This window comes from Lepisosteus platostomus, chromosome 10 (assembly GCF_059453375.1).
Source record: "Lepisosteus platostomus isolate fLepPlt1 chromosome 10, fLepPlt1.hap1, whole genome shotgun sequence".
Lineage (NCBI taxonomy): Eukaryota > Metazoa > Chordata > Actinopteri > Semionotiformes > Lepisosteidae > Lepisosteus > Lepisosteus platostomus.
In genome coordinates this window covers 54,192,115-54,216,890 of record NC_142620.1, presented here as the reverse complement: position 1 = coordinate 54,216,890, position 24,776 = coordinate 54,192,115, and the positions used below count along the sequence as shown (strand labels likewise).

Below are 24,776 nucleotides of genomic sequence, written 5' to 3'. Positions count from 1 at the left end.
TAATTTAGCTCCACACTTTTTTTTAATATTATTTAATATAAAAAATACTTGAAATACTTTAAAAATAGTCACGTCACGAAGAAGATTATCACGATCTTATGGATGCAGGATATTTACTCAGGTTCAACGTTCATAGTGAGTCTTTCATATTTCTAACACTCAGGTCTCCAATCTCCTCCTCAAACTAGACGATTCCCTCGTTTGCGTCACATAGAGGAAAAAAAATCACTCCTTAATTGCAAAAAAAAAACAAAGGAAACATTTTTATTTACAGCACTGAACGTTTGCACTCAAATGTACCCGTATTAACTCGACGTATAAAGAATTGCACCTGCCTCACGCAGGCATCGAAATTGTGCGTCGCCCCAGAGGGCACACGACCTGCAGGAGTCGGTTCTGTGCAGGTTCGGTGCGCCAGCACAGCCTCAAAGCCCTTAGTCCTTAGTCCCGTGCAATTCCAGCACTGATTGGAGAAATTCCTCTTGGGAAACATAAGGCCATTCACGTTGGACTTCTTTAAAACATCTACCTGAATCAGGCTTTCTTTTTTTTTTTTACTTTAATTTACAAACATTTAAAAGTATTTTTTTTACATTCACCATACATACAAAAGAACGATATTTATATCTTCATAAACAAACCAAACGCGAAGAAACGATCTACCAAAATAAAAAAAGTTATTGTGGTTCTGAGAACACTGACGGTGGGGACGTTTTGTATTTTCTTTTTATAAAAAAATAACTAAACTACGTAGTAAAACGAAGAAGAGCCTGCAGCAGTTTTTTTTTTTCAGTCACAAAAAAATTCGACTCGCACTTTGCATTTGTATCCTGTCGAAGACGGTTGAACATCTCGCTCTGGAGAGTTTGGAAAAAAGCGGGAGTTTAAGTTGGGCAGAACTGCCTGCTCAGTGCGTCAGGGTGCTCGGCCTGGTTGTACGTCGCCAGTTGCGACTCCTTTTTCACGGTAACAGTAATTTGCTGTATATTTCCAATGGGTGGTAAGGTATTCATCCCAGGTGGCTGGTAAATCGACCCGTGAATATCCGAAGGGCTCAATGGAGGTGGGACCGGGAGAGGACTCACTGACCCCGGGTCGCTGTGTACCGAGCCTCCCCTGCCGTCGGACAGACCCATCTTCTTCTTGATCATCTTCCTCTCTTTGGCCCTACGGTTCTGAAACCAGATCTTCACCTGCAGAGGGAAAGAGTTGTTAAATTTTAATGATTTTTTTTTTGTTTTTCCATCGGGGAACGGCGTTAATGTCATTAAATACAGGGGAAACTTCTTAACCCTTGCTAAACGGGTTGCAATGCCTCAGAAGATTAAGCCGTTGAATTGTGAGTGAAGTCTGGGTAACTCAGATCTAAATATCTTTCAGGCGTCAGGATTTTACTCCACTTACACTAAAATAGATTCCATCATTCCAACAATTTCCCAAACCCCTAGAATCTGGACTCTTTCTACCTGTCGCTCCGAAAGTCCGAGGTTCACCGCCAGTTCTGACTTCCGTCTGATAGTGATGTATCTGTTGTAATGAAATTCCTTCTCCAGTTCCAGTCTCTGGTGATCTGTGTACACAACTCTGTATTTCTCCTTAGTCCTCGTTTTACCTGAAACCGAAAACCATTTTACACAATTTACACAATTATTTTACACAACGACGCCAACAACAATTACTCGTGTTAATATGGAAATTATTTATATTGCATTGGTTGTACAATCCACCGGGGGTTTTAAGTGTTTTAAGTGTTCTGCATTACACTGTTTTTACTATTGGCCCGGTGAGGATAAAGAAAAATGTCCACTGTATGTGGACAATGAGATCACCATGGCTGTGGTTTTCCTTATTATCCTAACTCGCACACGACCCTGCAATCATGCGGGTTAACCCGAGTGTTTTTGCCGGTTTAGAATAGCACCATTTGTAAGTCTTAAAAATAATTCCAGGAGATTATTTTGCCTTGACTGCACATCATGAATCATACAGCACCAGGGGGCACTTCAAAATACAACCGTCTGTAATAAAAACATAACACAACTTTAAAAAAAACGGCTAAAATATTCCGTGCATGTGGTATTTTTCTCGAATTTGTGAAAAGTCCTTTTAAACTCCATTTAAAACGTGTAAATCCGCGAACGCTATCTGTGTGGCCATTGGGCTCAGTAAATGATCTGGCGTTTATCCCAGTTAGTCACACTGTTCCAACGCCACAGCAAAGTAACAATTTCGGCTCTTCAGTGTCATTTCCACTGTACACCATGCAATGCTAATGCGTAGTTATGCAAGATGCTACGTGGTCATAGTTAAAATGGCCAAAGACACGTTTGCATCTGTAACATACTGGCAGGAATCGATTGACGGTAAATTATAAAAAAATATTACGAAAAAATGTTGTGTAATGTGGGGCTCTGTTTCGCTTCGTTGCCAGATGCCTGTAAATTGTGTTTCTGGTGTTCTTTGATGTGACTTTTTGAACAAACTGCAGAACAAAGCCACTCATAGACGTTACCTAAACTCCATTGATGTGTTAAAAGGCAACACACGACTCACAAAAGAGCTACAAGGCGATAGTATCGGGGAGCCCTCTCAGGCCTGGATCAGGATCAAGCCTTCGTGTTTGATTTACAAACCATAAACAAAGGTCGGCGGGCTTTCATCTCTGGGAAAAGGAATTAAAACCACGACAGGATTTTTTTAACAAAATATTTTGCAGAGAATATGAGATTATCGGCGAGAATACAAGATAATGCTGCATAGTTACAACCCGTTTCGTTTGTTTGTTTTTTCCGCCCGAATGTTAAGTTTATAGAGTTTCAGCATCAGCGTGAATAAAGACACCGGGCTCATTCTCGTTTTCCGAAATTGAAAGTATTCCAGGACAAATAGCAACACATCTCACAGGACAGCAGTCCGCACTGAATTGCGATCGATATTTTAAAAATTTAAAAGCCTTGTGCGTTTTGAACCATAGATTTGCCTCCAGTGTGCATTTGAAATATCTGCCTACGGTTCCTTTTCCCTTAATAAACGATTTGCATTCGAACAAAACTTGGTATTTTATGCGCAGAATTGTGGGTTAAATTTCAACAACCTTTTTGCCGATATGAGCAATGCTTTCAGACTGTATTCAGTTTGGCCATAAAATTCAGGGAGTCACCACTCGAGACAATGCGCCAGGGACAAGAGATCTTTATTTGCTGTGAAAAACGTCACCCTTTCCGGCAATATAACTCTCGGAAGAATAGGAACCGAGGAAGAGGTTCGGGTGCATATCAAAGTAAAACTGAGTGTTGAAAGGGCACCGCCGCCTGAATATGACAGATAACCCTCAAAACCTCAGGACAATGTAGCTCTGGAGAAAAAAAAAATAAGACCTCACATCTCGTTTACGGGAGAAGGGACATTAGCATTACAAGCGCTGCTGGCGCCTCGACCCAACACCGGCTTTTCCACTTCATACGCGGAAAAATATACAGACAACCCCGACCCTTTGAACCTGCAATTGAATGCCACAAGTGTACAAAAATACTAGTAAAAATAAGGATAGTAAAACCTCATATTGCGAGGAAGCCGAGGTCAAAGCGCATACTACCACACGCCAATAGATCGTGTTTATCGCCTTCGCCAGCTCTCATTACTCATTTACATTGAATTCCCAGACTTCCGTTTCTATTATTATTATATATATTGTATATATTTATTTAAAAGTTTTTTAGTTGTTGTTAATGATTGTCGATACGAACAACACTGGATCTAATAAAAACGATTGAATGTCATAAGAGAGGCGCAGTGTCATCAATGAATTAAGTTTTAAAACAGTATATTTTCACGAAAAGCTGAAACCATTTTGCCTCATATAATTGAGGAAAAAACGTATCCGTTAAAATCGATTTCAGTAAATAGTGTGTATATAGCTCTTTAAAATAAAACAGCAGCAAAATAAATAGAAAAACAGCGAACCATTTAAAAATATTTTACAGAATATTTGGAATAAATTCTGACTAGCCAAGAATAAATAGGTAATAGTGAATTAAGATATGCGTAAATCTGTAGCATATAGGTTTGAAATGTATATTGTCTAATGACATTTTCCGTGGTAATAACGATTTGATACATTTTATACAAATTAATTTGGAATAAGACAATCTCTAGTTCTAACAAGTCCAAGCGAACTATTTCAATTATAGCCTTTCCTGAAACCTACGAGTTAATTTAATTAAAACGAATTATTAAGCAAAAAATGATACTTTCTCAATTGGTTTACTGAATGGAAAACGGTAAACACGAGTCCTTCTTGGAAATATGTTGTTATACACGTGAAAATATCATCATTTATAGGAACACATGTACGTGAAATTGACACATAAACAGTGTTCAAATAAATAATCACGTCCTTTGACAAATCACCGAGACCAGTTCACTGAGGTTGAACACTTCTCAGATTCACGAGGAGCAGTACTAGATTAACGGATCCGCCTTCAGTTTCTTTGCGATAGTTGTCAAAGTGGGCATACTTTTTTCCTGGGACATGCCTATCTTATTAAACCCAAATATCAAGATTAAGAACAAGGTTAACGCCCTGAAAACCAATTATCAAGGAGCAGGGAGCAGTAAGTCATCTATTACAGGAAACTACATTTTTAAGTAAATGTATTCTGTTCAGCTGTAAAAAAACACGCTACCCGTTTTATTGACCATTGCAACCACGGTAATAATTGTTAAAGAGCTATTACTACTACCAGTAATACTAGTAATTATAATAGGTCGTTATAGGTAACATAATAATACGCAGCGATAAGAAAGGGTATTATTATTTGGAGTGAAAATGATGATCACGGAAAACCTGCTTTTTTATCAAGAAACGACTGGATGAGACCGCAGATCAATCAGCAGGTAACAGAATCACAGAGTCTGTGCAGTTCCAACAACAACAACAATAATAAGAATAATAATAATAATAAGAATAATAATAATAATAATAATAAGACGCAGTCTTGATTTTACGTTTTGCGTTCTTTGTCAGTATTTTACACGTGCGGCTGCCCTTTCCTTACCGGTTGATGACGACTGCACAGTTTTTCTCATCCACTCGTAGGAGTTGCGCCTCTCCCGCTCCGGCGAGTGCATCGCCGCGGCCACGTTCTCCGGGGGTGGCAGCTGCACCCCGGATGCGGGAGGGTGCATTGAGCTGTAGTCGGGCGGGGGGCAGTAGGAGACCTGCCCGGGCGAGGAGCCGTTCATGGGCGCAGGCAAGGAGTTCGGGGGTCCCAGGCCGTAGGCGCACCAGTCCTCCCGGGGCGCGCCGTACGCGGGGCCCCAGGGGCCCGAAGACGGCGCGGGATTGCTTTCCATACTGGGCACATGGTGGTATCCCGTGTAGTCGGAGTACTGCGGTGTAGAAACGAAGTTCTGTGCCGGCAGGTTGATGCTGGAACGGCGCACAGGTCCTTGGTGATACATACTGCCTTCTTTTTCCAAAAGGTATCCCACGTACATGTTGAGAAAAGGCCCACACGTCCCCCCGCCGTCCTATGGCGACATGCTGCTGTCCCCGGGTGTGCCGGACTGACTTCTCTCAAAGCTCCAACGCCCTCCAACACTGCTCCGGTCTCTGCCGTTGTCCGCCGCGACTCTGGGGACTGCTGCTGGTCAGGCGCTGCACTGGCCGAAGTGTTTCAATCACACATGATTAAGGCGCTCTTGACAGGCTGGCTGGTGGCAACGCCATAGCGAGGATCCCCTGACGTCAGATGAGTCCTCCGACCCGTGAGATTTACATTCAAATGAAGACATGACAACCCCGCCAAACTCACCTTGCTGCCTGCCTGCCTGCGACCCCGCTCCTTCCCCCTCCCTGACACGTGTGTGTATCTGAGCCGATCTCAGCATCGGCGCCAGGGACGTCACCGCCATTCCTTTATTAGCAGGAGAGCTCCTGCCTCGAGTGAGAGCCGGCCGCCTGAGTACCAGACCCCGCCGGGACGTTGATCCCGAGATCTCGGAATAAAAACACAAAATGAACACCGGAAATTGAAAATGATAGAGACCCCCCCCTCGGGCGCGTTATTTTAAAGGTGTCACGGAATCACAACCTTTGAAACCACCACACACTGAAACGCGCGAGTCTCTACTGCGGTGTTATTGTGACTGGACTTCTTCCAGATCGGTGGAGGTGAATCCGTTAATTATCCCTATTGCTCAAAGCAGGTATTAGGTTTGTCATTTTTACGCGGTTTTCAAGGGCTGTCCGGAGCCGGCGACTACTTGACTGTGGGAGGGCCTCGGGAACGTGCATCACTCCGGTCTCCTTCTGGCACTTTTTCCACTTTTAATTTCTGGGAGTTGAAAGTCACTATATTCTGCGAATGAAGTGCGACTTTTGATGTTGAGGCAGGACGTATGAATAAAAACAAATATAAAAAGAATATAACAAGAATATATATAATAGAACAAGTATATAATATAACAAGAATAAAACTAACACGACCCCTACCCCCCCCCCCCCCACACACACACACACAGACACACACACACACACAGACACACCGAACTACTGCAGTAGAAACACGAGCGAGCGGAACGTGTCGGGAGGAGTTCGCACGCTCGGTCCGCCTCGGGGAAGCTGTCAGTATGGGAACGTGACATTTCCACACTCTCATGCCCACGGTTTAAACGCCTCGCAGCCCGCGCGGGGGTATCAACTGGAAAAGACGGCGGTGCAAATTATAATGAGACCCCCCCCCGCCCCCATCGCGTCAAGGCGAACTTTTCCCATTCCGAGCCGTTCACACCTAAACACTTCAGGCTCACACCTCTCGGCTAATTCCGGTTGAAAGGAACCCGGACTTCCACCTCCCCTCCCTCAGCACTGCAACAGGCTGGAGATACGCGCCCGCTTGCCGCTCTGTGTTCACTCGGTGTGCGACTAGGACAAACAGGGCGAGAGAAGGTTTATCTCTGCGGAAGGTAGAGGAGAAGACAAGGTTTATCTCTGCAGAAGGTTTATCTTCATCAAAAACATTCAGGTCGAAGTATGCAGGCGTGCACATAGTCCAATATTGTTATATTCATTATAGCCCCAAGGGCTGACTATAGGATGAACAAAAAAAGATTGTTTTAAAAAAAAATGCAATACTTGATTCACAGGATGGCACTAAAATTACATTTACCACAGTTACACTCAAATCATAAAGAATATCATGACAGTGATATCACAGTTCCTCACGCTGGCGGGGGGCGTTGAGTCTTGGGGGCACCTGAAAGTGAGAGACACGGACCAGAGAACCGGCAGTGTGTTGAGTTTTAAAAAATGAAGGTGTTGTGCAAGGTGGAGGAGCACAGGAGTGTATGAACGGCAAAGCTACTGCCAGCCTGATTTTAAACCACTTCAGGATCTCAGGGTCCAAATGGACACACATGCTATCTGCCATATATAAACACAAGGCAGATTTCTTGCTGAAAAGGACAGAGTGCATGAAAGAACAACAGTGTATTAGGACTAATGGCTCAGTAAGGAGAGTCAAAACAAGACAAGTGTGTCTGCAGAGCAGTATCTGTTGTGGCCTATGCAGGCAGTACAAACTTTGAGTTTTCCTCTCCCACGTGTGCTATATTAGTTGTTATTCCGAAGTTATTCCTAAAACCTGTCAGGTGAATGTTTTGGTTCAGGTAAGACAGAATCAACTGTACCTTTCTAGCCATGTTGTTTCTTAAGTTTTTTTTTTTAAAGTAGGATGGAATGATAAATGCCCAAAAATAAAAGTAAGAAAAACCGAGGATATACACGTTGGGCATTCATAACGGTGTGGGCCAAATTTACTTTTCAATCGTAAGATGTACATCTCCACCTAAACAGGAGCGCTGTGCATCAAATCTTCCAGAGGCAAGTGGCCACGGGCAGGGTGATAGACACACAGGCTGCCCCAGACTGCCCCAGGCTGCCCCAGCTGCCCCGGCTGCCCCAGGCTGCCCTGTTCGGTCAGCCAGGCTGCAGAGTGACACCGGCCTCCACAGCAGAAGCATTCCCACGTTCCCAGTGTTTTGGGTCTGTCCGTTGTTTTAATGGGCTCCCATTAGAGCTGGCAGGTACAACATAAGCTGTCAAAAATCAATTAATAAAAATAATAATTAATAATTGCTTACACTTATATAGCACTTTTCTCAACACTCTACTCAAAGCGCTTTACAGGTCATGGGGATCCCCTCCACCACCACCAGTGTGCAGCCCCACCTGGGTGACTCAATCAATATTTTGAGACATGCACTGAGCACATTGTTTTAAGAGCTAGTCGATGGCGGGGAATCTGGCTACAGGTTTCTACATTAACCCTTGACACTTTCTTGTCAACTTTTTCTTTTATTCCTCTTCACCCCCCTCCCCCCCCACAACCTAAGTGTTCACAACTACCTGAGCCCAGTGTGTGCAGTCAGGTCTGCTGGACACCACAGTCAGGTGACCAGATCAGTCCGCAGTGCTCACCTTCGCTGCGACGAGCACAACAGCAGACATTCGGGATCTGTAACGTCACTTCAGGCAGGCTGTCAGTAAAGACCGGCGCTGAGATCATAAAGCCGTGATGTGTAGTGTGTTAGGATTATTGTTTTTCATGGTATTTCCAAGCTTCACTGGACAGGCCAAGATATTTTAAACTCTATGCAGTAAAGTGATGATTTTACCAGCACGCTCTGAAGGAGGAACATTACTGCCAAAGTCATTTCCTTAAGTACGTTAAGTGCGTTAAGTGTGTATTATGAATAATTTCACAGTGTTTTATTTTTACATTATATATATATATTTATATATTATCAGGACTTTACTGAAATAGAAATTTGAACTTTTCTTTAGTCTCACAATTGATTGATTTACAATACTAATGATATTTTACAATTCCAGGTTCATCCATACATTCATTTCCTAACTGCTTTATCCAATTCAAGGATGCAGGGGATCTGGAGCAAGCAACAGAAACAAGTCAGGATACAGCCTGGTTGGGATGTCAGTCCGTCACAGGGCACACAGACACACACACTTGCACCAGGCCCACTTCTTCCAGAAGACAATTAACCCACCAGGGTGTCCTTGGAGCACCTGGAGCACAGGGAGAACATAAAAACTCCACACAGACAGCACCCCCAGTCCACAACTGAACCCAGTTCAGCAGCACTGCTAATTCCAAGGTAGAAAACGCTGAGATGATAGAATATTAGGGTCTTATTCTCCTGCTGTTATGAGTCTGATATCCACTTTTGGAAAAAAAAAAGACTATTTGTGTTTTTTGCAGCTGGTTACGTAGGAAAGTCTTTAATTAGTGACTGTCGGGTAATCAAACAGGAGTAAGGCTACAGATGCTGATGTCTTCTGATGAGCGAATAAAGCTGAAGTGCGGCTGCCCTCTACCGGCAGAGTTAGGTTAAACATCCTAAATCTGGAAAGTGGGACCCTCTTCCTTTGCATAACGGTCTTCTGCTGCCCTCTTGCGGAAATCGAGCGCTTCACCTCTTCAGAAATCGGATGCAAGAAGACACGAAGGTTCAGGTACATACGATATATGATTTACTGGGTCTGTGGATCGCGAGAAGTATCCCCCTGGCGCTTTTTTCTATCTGAAACGATCGTATTGAAATATCTTAGTGAGCAATCTGTCCGCATCCTTTTTCTTCGAGCTTCAGCAGTAAGAAATGACGCCAGAAACAACAGAGGCTCCACCTGCCAGAGACGCAACCAAAGAAGAGGTCAAGCACGAAAAGTATAAAGTCAACCACACATGCACGAATGCACTCAGGATCAAGTGAAGGAAAGTGTCTGTAATTGTCTTTTCATAACATAAAGGTATTACTTCTTGCTTTCCGATTTATTGAAACGGGTTAGAATTTTATTAATCGGAGAACAGACACATATAGACATCAGCTTGAAATGAAACTGCTGCCACGTGGAAAGTGATTTATAAACCGGGTAGGTTTTTACACGTTTAGACCTTGTGATTTACGCCCGCTGTTTGTAGCGGTGAAAATGACGCACCATTAGCACGACTCCCTTCTGTCCACCAGAGGGCGCGGTTTACCCGAGCAATGCCAGCCGCGGACTTGTGCTCGCTGCTCAGCGGGACAGTGCGAGGATGTCCTCTCCTAGATTTTAATGCATCTTATTCGACAAGACACTCTTATAGCAGAATCTGAATAGGAAGTGTTTCATCGGATTTTATAGACAAAATATCTATATTTTTTTCTTGTAAAGGGAATATACATGTAGGGAATTTAAGTAATCATACCCATGCCCTACTTTTAAAACGTTTTAAAACGTTTTTCAATGATCGTAAACGTTCGTTAGTTATATTGTGTTTATTTTTAAATTAACCTATTTCTAGAAGGAATATTTTTACAAAGACTTTCGCCAAAATATCAGTCAGCCACCTCACACGCGACAAGCGTTTCAAGCTGAGGGGAAAACTATGATTTTCACAGCTCGATTTCTCCTCAGTATAGTAAAATCAACGAAATGTCCGGATCCCCACCGTTGCAGACAACAGCATTGTTTAAATACGAAAAACGTATTCAGTCAGTTATTAACTTCGGCATCTCTTCTAACCGCCTCCGAGTAATAATCTGAATCGATATACAGAGTCTATCCGACATGAGACCTGTCCCTGGGGAAAGAATGACTCTGGAGCTGGTTTGCTGGATGTGAAGAACAGATCGTCACCATCCTTCAGTGACCAGTGATGCAAAAACGGGCCAGTTACCTCAGGAGAACACTCTGCCAGACGCCACCTTGTTTAAAACACACTTTCACACGCTGTGCTTACAATGCACTCATGAACAGGTGACAGAAAGACAAGGTTTATTTGCCATCAACAGCGTCGAGGTCCCTTCAACGGCGCTAGGGGCCTCAAAAACACACGAGACACAGCGGCCGTTTAAATCTTCAATCAGAAACGTCCCCGGGCAAAACAGAAGCTCATGAAAATGGCATACCGGTTTGTTTATGCACACAGCAAGTGAAGCTTTTTTTTGTTGTTTAAGTTCTTGTTGGTCCAAACTAGGAAGTTCGCCCTCTTTGGCGTGTGCAAGAAGTATGTTTGATGTCGCTCCAGCCCGGCCTAGCAGCCCGGCACGTCGGGAGAGCGTCCGCCGGCGGCCCGGCTCCTTCCCGGCCTCTGTTCAAAGGGGCTGTCGGGGGAGAGCAGACGAGGAGCGACAGCGAAGGAAGGGCTGGGGTCAGGAAGAAGACGGGGCGGGGGTGGTGGTAGAGGGGCTCGTACACCCGAGTCCGCGGAGAACAATGAAGGGAACCAGAGAAGAGTCGGGGGTCGTGTGTGTCTGCAAGCTGAGCCGACAACACAGCCCAAAGCTGTGCGAAGAGAGAGGTTACCCGTGTCCGAGCTGCGACATCACTGGCGCTGAGCAAGGCGGGGTCTGACCCGAGCTGGAAAACCCACACCGCTGCTGTAGGAAGAGCTGGAGACCAGTAGGTGGCGCTCTAACCTCTGGGTCTGGCCTTTGCGCAGCAGTGTCCGAGTGTCGTGACATCCTGTCGTAGGAAGTGCAACCCTCTGGAAAGGCCTTAAATGAGGCCCCGACGTCTTGGCTATTAAAGATATCGCGACACTTTTTCGTAAGAGTGACTCTGGTCTCGCACGGTCGGGTCTCAAACCAAGCTTCGCCTTGAACTCAGTAGGTCAGGCGATTTCTCACTTTCTGGAATCAGCTGCGCTTTCACTTTGAGTGAAAGTCCATGATCCTTTGAAATAAAAAAAAACGCTATATAAATAGAAGGGATCCTTATTATTATTATTATTTTATCTTTAATTTTTTAATTTAGAATATTTAACAGCAGCAATTAAAAAAAAAGGTCTGTATAAGAAAGGGGGTGGAGCAACTGGAGGGGGCGCTGTTACTCAAACACCACCCCAAGGTGCGGGGACAGCCCTGGAAATATTCACCTTAAATCCGATGCAGGTGTTTGGGTTGAGCTACGTGATTGGGGAGAGCAGAGAGGGGACAGCAGTGTGTACGGGGCGACCCCAGCGCCCCCACAGCAGGGACTGGCCGCAGTGAGACATTATGTGACCTAGATGGATATTTATAGAGGTATTGTTCCCTGCCAGCCGATGGACCTGAACATGGAGATCAGCCCCTTTCTCGGGGCTGACGTCTTCACATACTTCTTCAGTAAAAACAGGAAGCTCGGAGGTCTGCTCTGGGTTCAGAGCGCGTTTTGTTTCTTTCTTCGGCAGGGATAACAGGAAGGGTTGTCCGCCTGAGAATCGATACCAAGGTTTCTGTCTCCGAAGGTGCAGCGAGCGAGCAGACGGCTGTTCGAACCGGCAGGAGGACAAGGGTGTCCTGAGAGGCGGAAGCGCTGTTTACAATCGAACTGCACCGGGTCCCTTGCGCGCTGCGCAAACCAGCAGTCTGAGTCATGCGGGGTTATCGCAGCATACGTACGAGTTAAAATGATGTAGTCTGGGCTTTGGAGGCGCTGTATAATAAATTTAATTTGTCGTGCATAACATTCAGAAAGTACACAAAGGGGCTATTAGATCTGATGGCATTTTCTCTGACATGCCGGCATGGAGAATTTGTACAATTATCGTGATCATTTTTTTTACACCAAGTAGCTATTTCTATGTGACAGCAGATCGGTTTATTTTGTTTTTTAAAAAAGGACGGACTTCCAATCCCAAACTCCCACCTCCCACACCTTGCGGTATGACCTGTTGGTATGGATCAAAGTTATAACGAGGTGACAGAACAAAGAGTTTAGTGTCTTAACTGTCCGACTGTGGTCACGGAGGCCCAGCGTGTCTGTAGATTTTCATTCCCGCTCAGTTCTTGCTGACCTGAAACAGTTTCGGCCCCGACAGTGCTGGTGTACCAGTACCGGACCCCGGCTCGCCAGGTGCGGCTGCTTCTTTAAAGAGGCTTTCTTACGCCACGGTCCCGGAGCGGGACCGCCCTGCTGAGCTCGGCCGGAGCGCCTGGGCAGCGCTGTCGGGTGAGGAGTGGCAGGAGACGGGCTTTATCCTGAGGCCGGCAGCCAGACAGGGCAGGCCGGTCAGCGCTTCCTGCTGTGCTGTCGGAGCCGGGGCATTGCCACTGGGCAGGAGGGAGTGTTGTTCTGGGAACTCGCTCGCTGAACTCTCAGAAACCGACATCCGCAAGTCGTTTGTCGTTTGTGAATGAAGATCATCGAGCCCCCTGGAATTGTGACCCCTGGCCTGTTTGTTAACCGCAGTGCTTCTCCTCATTCGGACTCTGAGCTCTCAGAGCTGCTGCTTGCGCTAGAGATATATAAGGACGCCGCCAAGGCGATATTCTTTACATTCATGCTCTGTCGTAATACAGCCCTCCGTCCATTTTCTAACTTCTTCATTCAAGTCCGGGTCGCGGGGCGACCAGAGTCTGGAGGAAACCAGAGCACCCAGAGGACACCTATGCGAACACAGGCAGAGCATACAGACTCCACACAGACAGCACCCCAGGTCTGGAGCTGAACCCAGGGCCCCAGCGCTGACCACTGTGAAACTCTTATTTTGTCATACAGTTCCTGTGTGTTTCCTGGATGACCTCTGCGGTTCGCCTGGTTTGTCACCTTCTGTAGTAACGGCAAGGCGCCAGTGTTGCCCTCGATTGTGTAAAAAGCTACTTTTATTCTTCTTGGTAATAAAGTGAAAATCCGGAAAAGAGCAGACAGATAAATTAAGGTGTGGGAGAACACTGAACACGGCTCCGGACGACACCAAGTTTCAGTGCCTTGTGAAGTCCCAGCAGAGGGCGGCCCACATGAAGACACGCGGGCGTTCTCCAATATTGCAGTGTTCATATTTTCTGATGAGACTGATGGCTTTTCTGGAAATGCGTTTCCTGCAGTTCGAAAGAATGGATGAAATAGAAATAGATTCTTTTCACCCTGAAAGTGCCTATTTTTTTCTGTGAAATGCTAAACATGCGTTTCGATTGTCTTCGTTCTTTTTTTTTGGTCATCAGGGTCTCCGTGAGACTCTGGCCCTTACGACGGCTTTACACTTTCAATCACACGCACCTTTGAAACCCAGCATGAGCATTTAGTAAACCTTCTGCTGCCAAAAGAGAACAAATTCTTAGCTGGGTAAAAAGGTGCTGACTGTATCAGAAGGCTGTAGTGTGGTGCTGGAGGAGGTGGTGTCTGTGATGTGGATTGTCTGTTCATCAGGACTCTATTAATCAGTTTGAAATACTTGGCTGCTACACAGACAGAGCTCCACGCAGTGCTGGGGTAACCAGCACAGAGCAGGATGGCACCTCAAAAGTTCAGAATGCTTTTCAAATATTTTGAAAAAGCATGAATGCTCAGATGGATATACTAATTAACAAATTTCACTCCATTTTTCATTCATGTGTTTTTAATTAGGAAGCAGCTAAGGACTCAGTTCAATTTTCATTTTAAGAGAAACTTAGGAAAATACAGATCAGTGGAAAAATGGAGTGCATGCAAAACTAGCTTTTAATTTAAGAATGCCATCGGGATAGTGCTAATTCCATTCGCAGAAATGTTGCGCAATATTCACACTATGTTTTGTCTGTATTTCTCTTCCCGATTATTTCAAAGAGTTGCAGTTAATGTGAGACAATCTCTCATATATAAATGGTTTTAAAATGCAAATCACCTACACAGAAAAGTAGAGACAAAATAGCCTTATAGGCACAGTAACAGTAAAGCAAACAATGTAGACAAATATTATGGGTAAGACAGTCCACAATGGAAGAATAAGGACATCAGAAAGACAACAGAGGGGAGGCGGTCACAGTGCCCATCTTCCCTGTATGGGAAATACTTCAGAGTCTAGAAGCTGACTGATCCAAGCATCTCGTCCAGATGTTTGTTGTAAGAAGTCAGGACAGCAGTTTCACAGATATGAGTGGGTATCGTTTTCCAGCCATACTGCTGAAGCTCATACCCTGGGTTCTTTCAAGAAACACCTGGATGAGATCCGAAGATCAATTAGCTACTGACTACTGAGTGATTAAGAGGGTTTGAAGGGCTCCTCTTGTCTGCAACCTCTCACAGCACTATGGTCTTGTAATTGGACACATATCACAATGAATGTGTGATATTCTTTTGTTGTCTTGAGTGCCTTCTGAATGAGTTTTTAAACACTTTTTTAAAATGAGGATCAGATAAAGGTTTATTCCATGTTGCCAGAGAAAGAAAAGAGACACGAGTTATGCTGCAGAGCCTTCTTCAAGTGTCACACCTGTAGAAGGCTCCACAGCTGAACAGTTGTGTCTCTTTCTGTCCCTTTCACCATGGAACGATCCTTGACCTGTTCTTTTACAGCCATTGCATGCTGACTGAGCTACAGTACCTACTTGGACTTGTTTAAAATAATATGCTTCCTGTGAATTGACATGGGCATGTGATTATTTGTAAATAGAAGAGGAGTTTATTAGTTTACCCTTTATATAAACCAGAAATAACTTGATCTCATTTTCTAGATGGTGGCCAACTAGTAGGTGACATTATAAACTTTTCAATGAAAACTTGAAAATAACTTCTGCCATAGAAATACCATACTGTTATGAACCGGCAGACAACCACTGAAAAGCGCAATGAGAATGAAGCTAGGGGGACATTATGTTCTGCTTATGTGCTGTAGCACGTACAGATGACAGCCAGTCTCAGCCCCTAGCACAGCCCTGCTATTTGTATACACGAGCATATGTTTGTAGTGCTGAAGACAGACCTTGCGACACCCTCCAGTCTGCTCATGAGCTCTGACGTGTGCAGTAGAAAGCTGATCGCTGCCAGTGTCTCAGGGTCTGCTGGAAACGTCTCATAGTGCAGCTGTGCGCAGACAGAGCTGGCCTTCCTTTGCAGGGGGTGGGTACGCGTGCAGGGACTGCACCCACAGGACCCGGGCCTGCAGGAGGTGTGCAGAGGTGGGTGCCTTCTGTGAAGTCCGGTTAAGCCGAGGTCTAGTTTGAGTTAAATAAAGATAGAGTGTCAATGCACATGCGTTTTCTAAAGTGAGGAAGGACCATGCTAAAATTCCCTTTTTTTAGACTGTGAGGCAAAGGGAATGTTCGACTGAAGCGTCTTATTTCCTGCTCTTCCAGATGCATTTACACTCCTTTACACACCATGATAGACTAATACATCTGCTTATGGACACTGGCTTCAAGTTCATGCGCAGGACAAAGGTCACCCTGGCACATGGAGGTAGGTTAAAGGTCATCCTTTCACACAAGGGACGAGTCAAAGGTCATCCTGGCACAGAACTGCTTTGGCCGGCCATGCCCTACTGTTGTCCTGTTGTTTTTACACGGGATGCTCAGGGGACAGAACATAATACAACAGAAAACGCAAATAGCTGATGGTGTTGCTTGAAGGCAAGTAGAATAATGTTCAGTTAAGCTTTCTGACAAGTTTTTCCTCTGTCCTCCACTGTTTGTATTGACGCGCTTCTTCCCATTCTTCGCATCGGCACCCTGTCCTCTGCTCCGTTTCCAGGCTCTTTTTTTAGCTGAAACGGTTGTGGTTGAGCCTTCAGCACTTCCTCTTGTCCTTAAGAGCCGGGGGGACAAGAGAGCTGGTCTCACCTCCTCATGGAGAAGCGATATCCTGTCTGTTGTTGGGCTCGCAGGTAGGAGAGCAGATGAGGCTGAGGAAGCCCTCCTCCGCCCTCGCGGCGCTGTCCTCAGGAAACACATCCCCCGCACTGTGCGGCCGTGGCCGGAGCGCACGTTTAGCACTAGGCAGGGCGTGGCCTGACCGTTATAGTAACAGCCAATTAACGTGTGACAGTATGTGAAGCTGCGCTTCTGACTGCTGAACTGTGGTTTTGGCAGGATTTCACAGGGCCCGCTACGTGTCGCCTCTGTTGAAGCCATTAGTAAAGCCTCCTCCTTCCCGGGCCTTTGTTTTTCTTGGGAAGGGGTCGTGGAAGTGGGAATTAGGGATATACAGACCTCCAATTGTTTCAGGACAGAAACAAAAACAGAACTACCGTCGGCTTCGTTAATTATATCCGAGCGGAACTCGGTTTGAGACCCCCCAGCACCCCGCTTGCTAATTACAGTGACAAACACTGTCATGTGGTCTGAAGGAAGTATGGGGGATTGTAACAGGACATACTTAATAAATGATTTATAATGGGGCTCTATAATCTGCTACATGACCTGAGCTGGTATCCAGGGGACTGCCCTCACTTTGGACGAGCACTTTGATCTCTGTGTTTCGAGGTATTTAATTTTTTTTAAGCTGGATTTTCAAAATGAGTCATCCATGGAGGGGAAGAGAAACCCCAGCATCCCAGTGCAAAGGCCTCTGCTGCGAAACATCAGCACTGGCATAAGTCACGTCACTCTCAGCGGCTCGCAGCAGGTGGCCTGTCTCCGCTGGAGCAGACCAGCTCCCGCAGGGCAGCGATCCTGAAGGAGGAAAAAGTGGGCTGGGGGAGCTCTTCCGTCCCTCTGGTCAGGTTTACAGACACGATCGCGGTGGACGCAGATGTGCTCTGTGCCTCAAATTTGGTTTCGTGTGTTCGGCTCGTGCTTGTGTGGAAAAGTGTGTTCTTTCCCTTCTTGCAGCAGGAAGATGTTGAAAGATAATGGACCCGACCCCCAACATCCTTTCGCTGTTTATCCACTGTCCACGTTCCTGGAAGCGGTGGACATCGACAGGCACAGACACCGAAGATCGCCGGCATTTTCCTGTTCTCCTTGTTGTGGCGATGGATGTCCTCTCGCGGTGCAGTGCTTCGGGATGGTCCGGTGTTGGTGACAGAGATCCAGCCCGAGTGCGACGCTGACAGGCAAGGCCAGAGAGGTCAGGGCCCGCAGTCTGCTGGCACCGAACCGCCCGAGGAGGCCCAGACGAGTGACTCACTGTCTTCCTGTGCCCCCTGCAGAGGTGGGGCTCTGCGTCTCGATGACACACGGGCTGCTGAGACTTGGTTGAGAAGGAAACGGATCTGACAGCGTCCAGGCAGCTGGGAGGGGTCACAAGACACACTGACGTTCACTGCTGTACCCCACAACCTGGCACACTGCTCACGACTGCTGGCCCATGTCCTGGGCACCCTTCAGTCCGGCTCTGCCGTTTCAAGGAGGGAGGAGCTCATGCTGTCCTTCAGTTCTGTATTGCTTGATTCCGATTAGCTTTCATGGAGTAATAAATGCACAAAGAGGTGGTATAACAGGGCGATTCTGAGACGGACACACTTCTTCGGGAGTTTATTAAAAAATCAGACTTTTCTGAAAGTAAAAGAGCATTTCTGTGTTTGTGCAGCAAACCAAGGGAGCCACAGCCAGTGCTGGTGTATAAATATATAGATCTTTATTTTTTATTTTGGGTTGGTTAATAAAAAATACATTTGTATAAACGCAGCTACAATATGGAAGACAGACAAAATTATCAGTGCATATGCTTCTCATACAACCCCCCAAAAACAACACTCCGAGTTTATACAAATAACACTTGGCAGTAAGCTACTTCTCAGGTACCACGTCTCGTCTGGACCCAAACACAAAGTTTTACTGGCACGTCTTGGCTGGTGGTGAACATTTACAGGGCTGGCTACTGGCAGCTGTGCTGAGGAAAGATGACCTGGTATAACTGCAGCTAGGCGCTCGGAGAGCGGGTTATTCCTACATACTGCACACGGTCACTGGGGTCTTGTTCAGGGAGAGGAGTGGCCTTCCTGGTTGCTCTGAAGGCAATGATAGTGTCATCTTGGTTTCTCCTGACAGAAACCTTTTAGTCTTTTACATGGCTAGAAATGTCATATCCGAAAGCCGGGGATACTCTGTTGTGTTGGAAGATTTGGTTTTGTGACCAGCACATTCACAGACACACAGAATCCTAGCCTGCCCTGCAAGCGTTACTGACATTGTTGTTGAAAGAGAAGTGGACCTGTGACAGAAGCTCCTTAATTATAAACATTCTCGTATGCACAAACAGTAGAAAATCTATATCTTTAAATAGATGCTCCTGAAAGTGTACAACAGCATATGTGGTATAAAAGGTTTTTCTTTTCAATAAGAAGTAGAGACAATTGTTAGTATTTACAAAAAAAACATGTGCTGATGCAGCTGACACCAAATCTCTTTTCCCCCCCATAAGTATTGCTCTCTTACACGCCCACTGTCAGATCTCACCAATAAAAACATTTAGTTTTGTTTTGACTAGAGGCAGAATGGAAAGACAAAAGATTCAACTTGATTTGCACAATTTAATGTGGATTCCTGTGCATGAGTGTTGAAATTTCTTTTCCACAACAAATACTGTCATCAACGTACAAGCACAAAGAGGACTGTCTTCTCTTGTTTATAACAGTGCTTATGTGCTAAGTACTGGCACAATCCTTTGTCTTGGATGTTCCTTTCTTTGATTTTAATTTTAAACCAACACTGATACTTCCTGAAGAGTGGTGCACTATCACAGTTGCTTCCTGAGAGAGTAAAAACCTTTCATTTTTTGGGGGACCAGTGTAATTGTGAAACAAAGAAAAACTCAGTGTTTGACCTAACTGGACTATAAGTGAAATGGAGCTCCCTGAGCATGTTGTACAGTTATTTCTGAATATTTTGTGAATCTAATCTATATATTACCCTGAAGGGTTTGGTGTTTGTTGTACACTATGTATATATAAAAAACGCTTTCAGACTTCTGTATTTTTGTTCAAAGAGAGTCATTTAAACAAAAACAGACAGTGCCATGAAATGTTTTTCAGGATATAGTTGTGCAATTTCTTTTAGTTGGCCACAGAGGATTTTTCTCAGTGTTATTAGCAATATGATCTGTTTTATTACAAAGACAGTGTGAAAGGATTCGTTAATAGTGAAAAATCAGGGGTCGGTGAAGTTATTTCCTTTTTCTATCAGTAATGTGGTGTTCATTACCCTGTTTTCTAAACTGCGTTGCTCTGGGGCCTGACCTGCGGGGAGGTTTAATGAAACACAAGCAGCTTTAGTCAGACCAAGCTTGTTTCTGTTCTCTTCAAATTCTTTCAGTTTATGAAATATTACTTTTAATATTTTAAAAACTCTCACCATTTTCTTCCGTCAATGTTGAGCCAAGATACAGCAATACGAATAATAAAACATTTCCAGTTCCAATTTATAAAAATATACATATACGGAATGAGGAAGAGCACGAATATATATATATAAATCTGGCTTCCTTTTCCTATTTCAGAAAGGCTGTAAGAACTTTCCTCATTACTGGCACTATGAGATCCCACCCTCATGGCAGACACTGCTGAAGGAAGCGCCGCTGGGCTTTCCTGTAGTGTGAGAGGCGATTAAGTACATTACCAGGAGTGTCTTCAGCTCCTGCGTGTTCACAGTAAATACCCCTTGTTCTTCACACGAGTGCCCTGAGCCTGTCTCTCTGTGCGAACGGATGAATTAATGGGCATCGAGTCTCGCTGCGTGAGCATCATCTGTCTGAGCCGCTGCTGAGGGCGGCGCTCTTTGATCTGTTCGGCAGGCCGTACGAGATGCGGGTCGCGCTCCGAGCCTGCCCCGCAGGCCGGCGGGCCGCGGGAGCTGTCCCGGGAGCCCGGCGGTCTGTGACGAGGGGGGAGAGGGGCGAGAGGCAGGGCGCATGGGGGGGGGGGGCCCCTAGACCGGCGGGGTTGAGTAACGGACCACGTAGTTGTAGTCGGGGGGCGGGCTGTGGCACTCCAGCGCAGGGTCCATCGGCAGCACGGCCGGGTCCTCCAGCCCGAAGTCCAGCGACGGCACGGCTGGCTGGCACTTGGCGGTGTCCTTCTCGCCCTCTGACCGCACCGACTCCTTGCTCTTACTCGCGGCTTTCATCCTGCCCGGGAGACAGAGAGCCACACGGTTACCGCCGAGCCTGAGGCCGCCGCCCCGCGCCAGGTGCCCCGCCTCATCTCAGCCGAAGGGCCGGGAAGCGACACCTGAGCCCGCCCTGATTCAAGCCAACCTGGCTGACACAACCTGTACCGCAGCGTGACTGACGATACAGAAAAGAATATGTAACAGGTTTATTCCCTGCTGAAAAGAGAAAGTGTTTTCTCTCTTCTCTTAAGAGCATGGAATAAACCTATTGCTTGTTCCTTTGCAGACTACGCACACTGACACAGCTCCCCACCTGAACCACCACACCACCTGAAAGAATATGACCGTTTAGTACGAGCGTGTCAATTGTTTATATGAGCCATGAGCTCTTTTTACCAAGTAACGCCGGCAGGATTAACAAAGACGGAACAGACTGAAGGGGCGCTATTATACGCGGGACAGCAACGGCAAATCTTTCAGGACTTTTAATTGGTTGCAGGTGGTCGGTACAGGGGAACATTTGCAGACAAAAACATTTCGGGACAGCGGTACTTGTTCTCTAAGCTGTGGCATCAGGCAATGTTATTGCTCCTGCTCTGCTTATTACCACCAGTTGTTATTACTGATTTAGTGGAAACCTCGTGTCATATACATCCCTGTCCAGAGATGGGCCGGAAAAATGCACCAAGAATCCAAGCTGGTTTTCCGTGATCATTCTTTCCCACGATCCGTCTCCGACACACACAATGTTTGGCAGGCACTGGGCTCTTGCTTTGTAGGCTGTGCTGCCTGCTAATAAAATCTGCGTTATTGTGCGCCTTTGTTGGAGGGACAGGCTCAGACCTTCTTGATGGATGGGAGCTTCCTTGCCATTATGGATTAAGTCGGACTGTAATTAACTGAAAGAGGCATGCTGCTCACTGTTTGTACCTGCTGCGTTTGCCAGGTGGAATTCTGTCAGACAAAGGCCCAGTGGGGCCGGCTGCACGATGAGAGCCATGCTTGGCTTTAATAAAGTGACTGCAGGTCAGGGGTGATGGAATACTTCTCCCACAGAGGCTCTCCTCCTGAATAGGTAGATGACTGGGAGGCCGTCCAGCCTGGATTCGGTTTTTTATTTTCCTGTGGCACGACGTGGCCAAGCCGTGCCCAGCCTGAATTCTTCCCACCTGAGATCAGGGCTGCAGCTGTGTTCCGAGGGAGGTTTGCTGCGCATGGAAAGATGGCACTCTCCGTTGCAGCACAGGGGCTGGGCGTCTCCAGCAGCCAAGAGGGCCGAACAGAGCCCGCGAGCTTGAGGCATGTCGATCCACACTCTGTGTCTTTCATTCGTCTCCAGAAGAGCAACACTGCCCATCATTAGAAACATTAGCACAAACTTTTCCAGTACTCTTAGTAATATATTCTACTTTTTTATTTAATTATGTATTTTCTATAATTAATTCCTATAAAGACGATGAGGATTTTATTCTGCAATATTTTATGAATATTCTAGGCCAGGTTTGTGTTGACTTCTCTGAGCATTTACAAATATTATTTTCTTTACAGGTGAACCTACGTTCTTGCTTTTGAAAGCACAGCTTGTTGAAGTTCCGCAGTTATAGCCTGGACTCCACACTTCTTACTTTGTAAAAAAAGTGACATTCTTTAACCAAGGGCTTGGATAAAAGTGATTTTATTCCGTATTTATGACTTCGCTGCGATCTTATGGCTCACTGGGGATCCAAGGCCAGATTTTCTAATTTTCTGCTTTCAATTTGCAGGTATTAAAGTTGTCAGGAGTAACAAGGCGCACCAGCGAACTATCTGTGGTTCTTGGCTTTCTTCCCAGGGCACTAAACTGAGGGAGAAAGAGCGGCGCTCTGAGGACCACACACTCAGGACCTTTCCCAGGATGCACAGGGGCCCAGCACTCCTGACTGCGGGCCAGGTCTCACCTTGCACCGTGCTTAAGGCTGTCGTTTAAGTGGCGAGCGAATATGAGTAATGGAGTGCAGTCAAATCCTCAGCATAATTAATGAGGTCGGGGCCAGCCTTGAGGTTTAACCACGTCTTCCTCCCCACAGTCCTTTAAACTTCAATCACAGCAGTGAAAAGCAGGGTTCAGCCCAAGGGAATGGGCAAGAATGAATATGTTGGGGGGGGGCTGTGACAGAAGCTATCATAACATCAGCTTGGAACTCTTCAGTCCCAGAGCCAGAACTTTAAACACCAAAAAGGATTTTTAATCTTGAGTTCACACATTGTTTCCAACTCAAGGCCCATATTAGGCAGACAGGATAGGGGTGCGTGTCTGGCTTCGGTGGTGATTCTTGTGTTCTGAAAGGTGCTGATGGAAATGAGCTTTTTCAAGTCCTGTCTCACTTCAGAAATATGTTCTCTGATTCACTTAAACTCTTGAGTGGTGTTTGAAATATAGGGACAGGGAGCCACAGATCCTACGGTTCCCTTGAGTACAGTATGTGGTTCACCTGGTCCAGATACTTTATAGATCGATGTGCACGAACCATGTGGTTTTATTCAAGACACTGGGGATGTGGGAGTGAAGCTCTCTCCATGGTATTTTTTCCTGACAAATAGAAGCCTAATTTTTAAAGCAAATATAATTTAACATTTTGAACAATACGTCTTGAAACGAGCTCAACTCGTGATGAAGCGCAACTGGGTCTTGTTGGCTGGCTGGACTTTCTAAAGTCTCCACTGATTTGTAAAGGAAAAGAAAAAAAAAGGAATCAAAGCTGAGAACCTAGCCGTGGAACTACCCCTTCCTGGCTGTAGATGAAGGCATGACCCCCGGGTTGACGGGAGAGGAGTATTCCGAATGGCGCGGCACAAAACCTCTACATAGGTCTTGCAGGGACTACATGTCCTGAGACCTGCAGTCCTCTGATGTTTGCTCACAATCCAGCACTGTCACATTACAGGCAAGAGTCTCGCCAAGCACCATGATGCGTCCTTTGCAGGAGTCGCCCTCGCAAATTGGCAGCAGGATGCGTCCTTACAGATGCAAGAATTGTTTCCATGTGTACATGACTGGCGTCTCTTACCGTGAGCGATGTTCAAAGCAGGCGGAGGGTTTGCAGCTAATATTTAAACCGGAATTAAATCGGCCTGTTGGGGAACTTGGGTTTAAAGCAGTCTCTCCTGGGATGCGCCGGTGTCAAACCCTTGCCAATACAGGCTGATGTTTTGTCAGGTGCATTCTGACCGATTTCGCTTGTGAATGGTACTGGCGCTTGTAACAATGCAAAGTTGCAAAACTGAGGAGAGTTAAATTAGAGGTTTTGTTCCAGAATTCTGCTAGGTCAACAATTCACTTGTTTACAGGCTAAAAGGCTTGCAGTTATCTCTGGTGAGCTGGACTGGGTCCCACTGACATTTATCACGGAAGATGTGTGCTCTTTCAGTCATCTGATGTTTGCTAATTTCACAACGTGTCTTTAAAAAAGCTCGTTAAGGAAAGCACCGAGACAGCAAGCTGCACAAGACACAGGACGGTTCCTGCCTGTTCACCCTGAATGGGAATACCACTTCCGGAGCCTTTTGTGTCCATCTTTTCAGATCATTACACCGCACAATGGTGTTTCACGAATCTGCTGGCTCACTTTCGCAACCCTCGGCAGAGGGAAAACTAATCAGGAGCACTTGGAAGTGTGGGAAACTCAGGAGCCCTGCTAAACGTGCAACATCTGCATTCCAGAGCGGGAGAAAAACAGCTCTTCCTGTGGTTCTGGAATCCGTCAGTGACAGGGCTCAAACAGGATTACATGTACTTACGCTAAAGCCATTATGCTCAAGGGCCTGGCTAGGTTTTCCAGGAGCTGCAGAGTCTTCACCTCGTCTGAGCAGAGCCCCATCCCGCTGTCCGACTGGCCCTCCTGCACAGGACACAGGACAGGAAGTTAGAGCCTGGCCAAGTGTAGCGTCCTGAACGGTGCCTTTTATTGGAGAGGTTACTCCGAACTGAGCAGGTCAGTGAATGCATG

The 24,776-nt window shown here is 45.9% G+C and overlaps 2 protein-coding genes and 1 long non-coding RNA gene across 5 annotated transcripts in view; 1 reads left to right on the top strand and 2 right to left on the bottom strand.

Annotated features, from left to right (window-relative positions):
• Positions 1 to 237: 237 nt before the first annotated feature.
• Positions 238 to 6,043, bottom strand: cdx4 (caudal type homeobox 4). Its single transcript, XM_088647343.1, has 3 exons — positions 5,058 to 6,043; positions 1,467 to 1,612; positions 238 to 1,193 (listed from the first exon to the last, which is right to left on the bottom strand). The coding sequence occupies exons 1-3, from the start codon at positions 5,497 to 5,499 to the stop codon at positions 885 to 887; spliced, it is 897 nt and encodes a 298-aa protein (XP_088503469.1). The 5' UTR covers positions 5,500 to 6,043; the 3' UTR covers positions 238 to 884.
• Positions 6,044 to 11,084: 5,041 nt separating this feature from the next.
• Positions 11,085 to 18,295, top strand: LOC148654087 (uncharacterized). The gene is made up of 3 exons (XR_015924963.1): positions 11,085 to 15,921; positions 16,099 to 16,201; positions 17,572 to 18,295. It is a non-coding gene; the product is annotated as an uncharacterized LOC148654087 (long non-coding RNA).
• Positions 18,296 to 18,297: 2 nt separating this feature from the next.
• The window catches only part of kdrl (kinase insert domain receptor like), a 60,993-nt gene continuing 54,514 nt past the window's right edge, over positions 18,298 to 24,776 (bottom strand). For 2 of the 3 annotated variants that reach the window (XM_088597322.1, XM_088597321.1), the window contains exons 29-30: positions 24,568 to 24,668; positions 18,298 to 20,806 (exon numbers count right to left, since the gene is read on the bottom strand). In XM_088597322.1, the coding sequence (XP_088453448.1) occupies positions 20,608 to 20,806; positions 24,568 to 24,668 (300 nt within the window). In that variant the 3' untranslated portion in view covers positions 18,298 to 20,607. The remainder of the gene's footprint in view (positions 20,807 to 24,567; positions 24,669 to 24,776) is intronic. The other variant, XR_015924962.1, reaches the window with a different exon arrangement.

Bases quoted from the DNA above. Each gene is read 5' to 3' on its own strand.
- cdx4 (XM_088647343.1), bottom strand. From the start codon at position 5,499: ATGTACGTGGGATACCTTTTGGAAAAAGAAGGCAGTATGTATCACCAA. The intron at 1,613-5,057 runs GTAAGGAAAGGG...TTTCGGTTTCAG, and splicing joins TGTGCAGTCGTCATCAACCG to GTAAAACGAGGACTAAGGAG. The intron at 1,194-1,466 runs GTAGAAAGAGTC...TTCCCTCTGCAG, and splicing joins TCGGACTTTCGGAGCGACAG to GTGAAGATCTGGTTTCAGAA.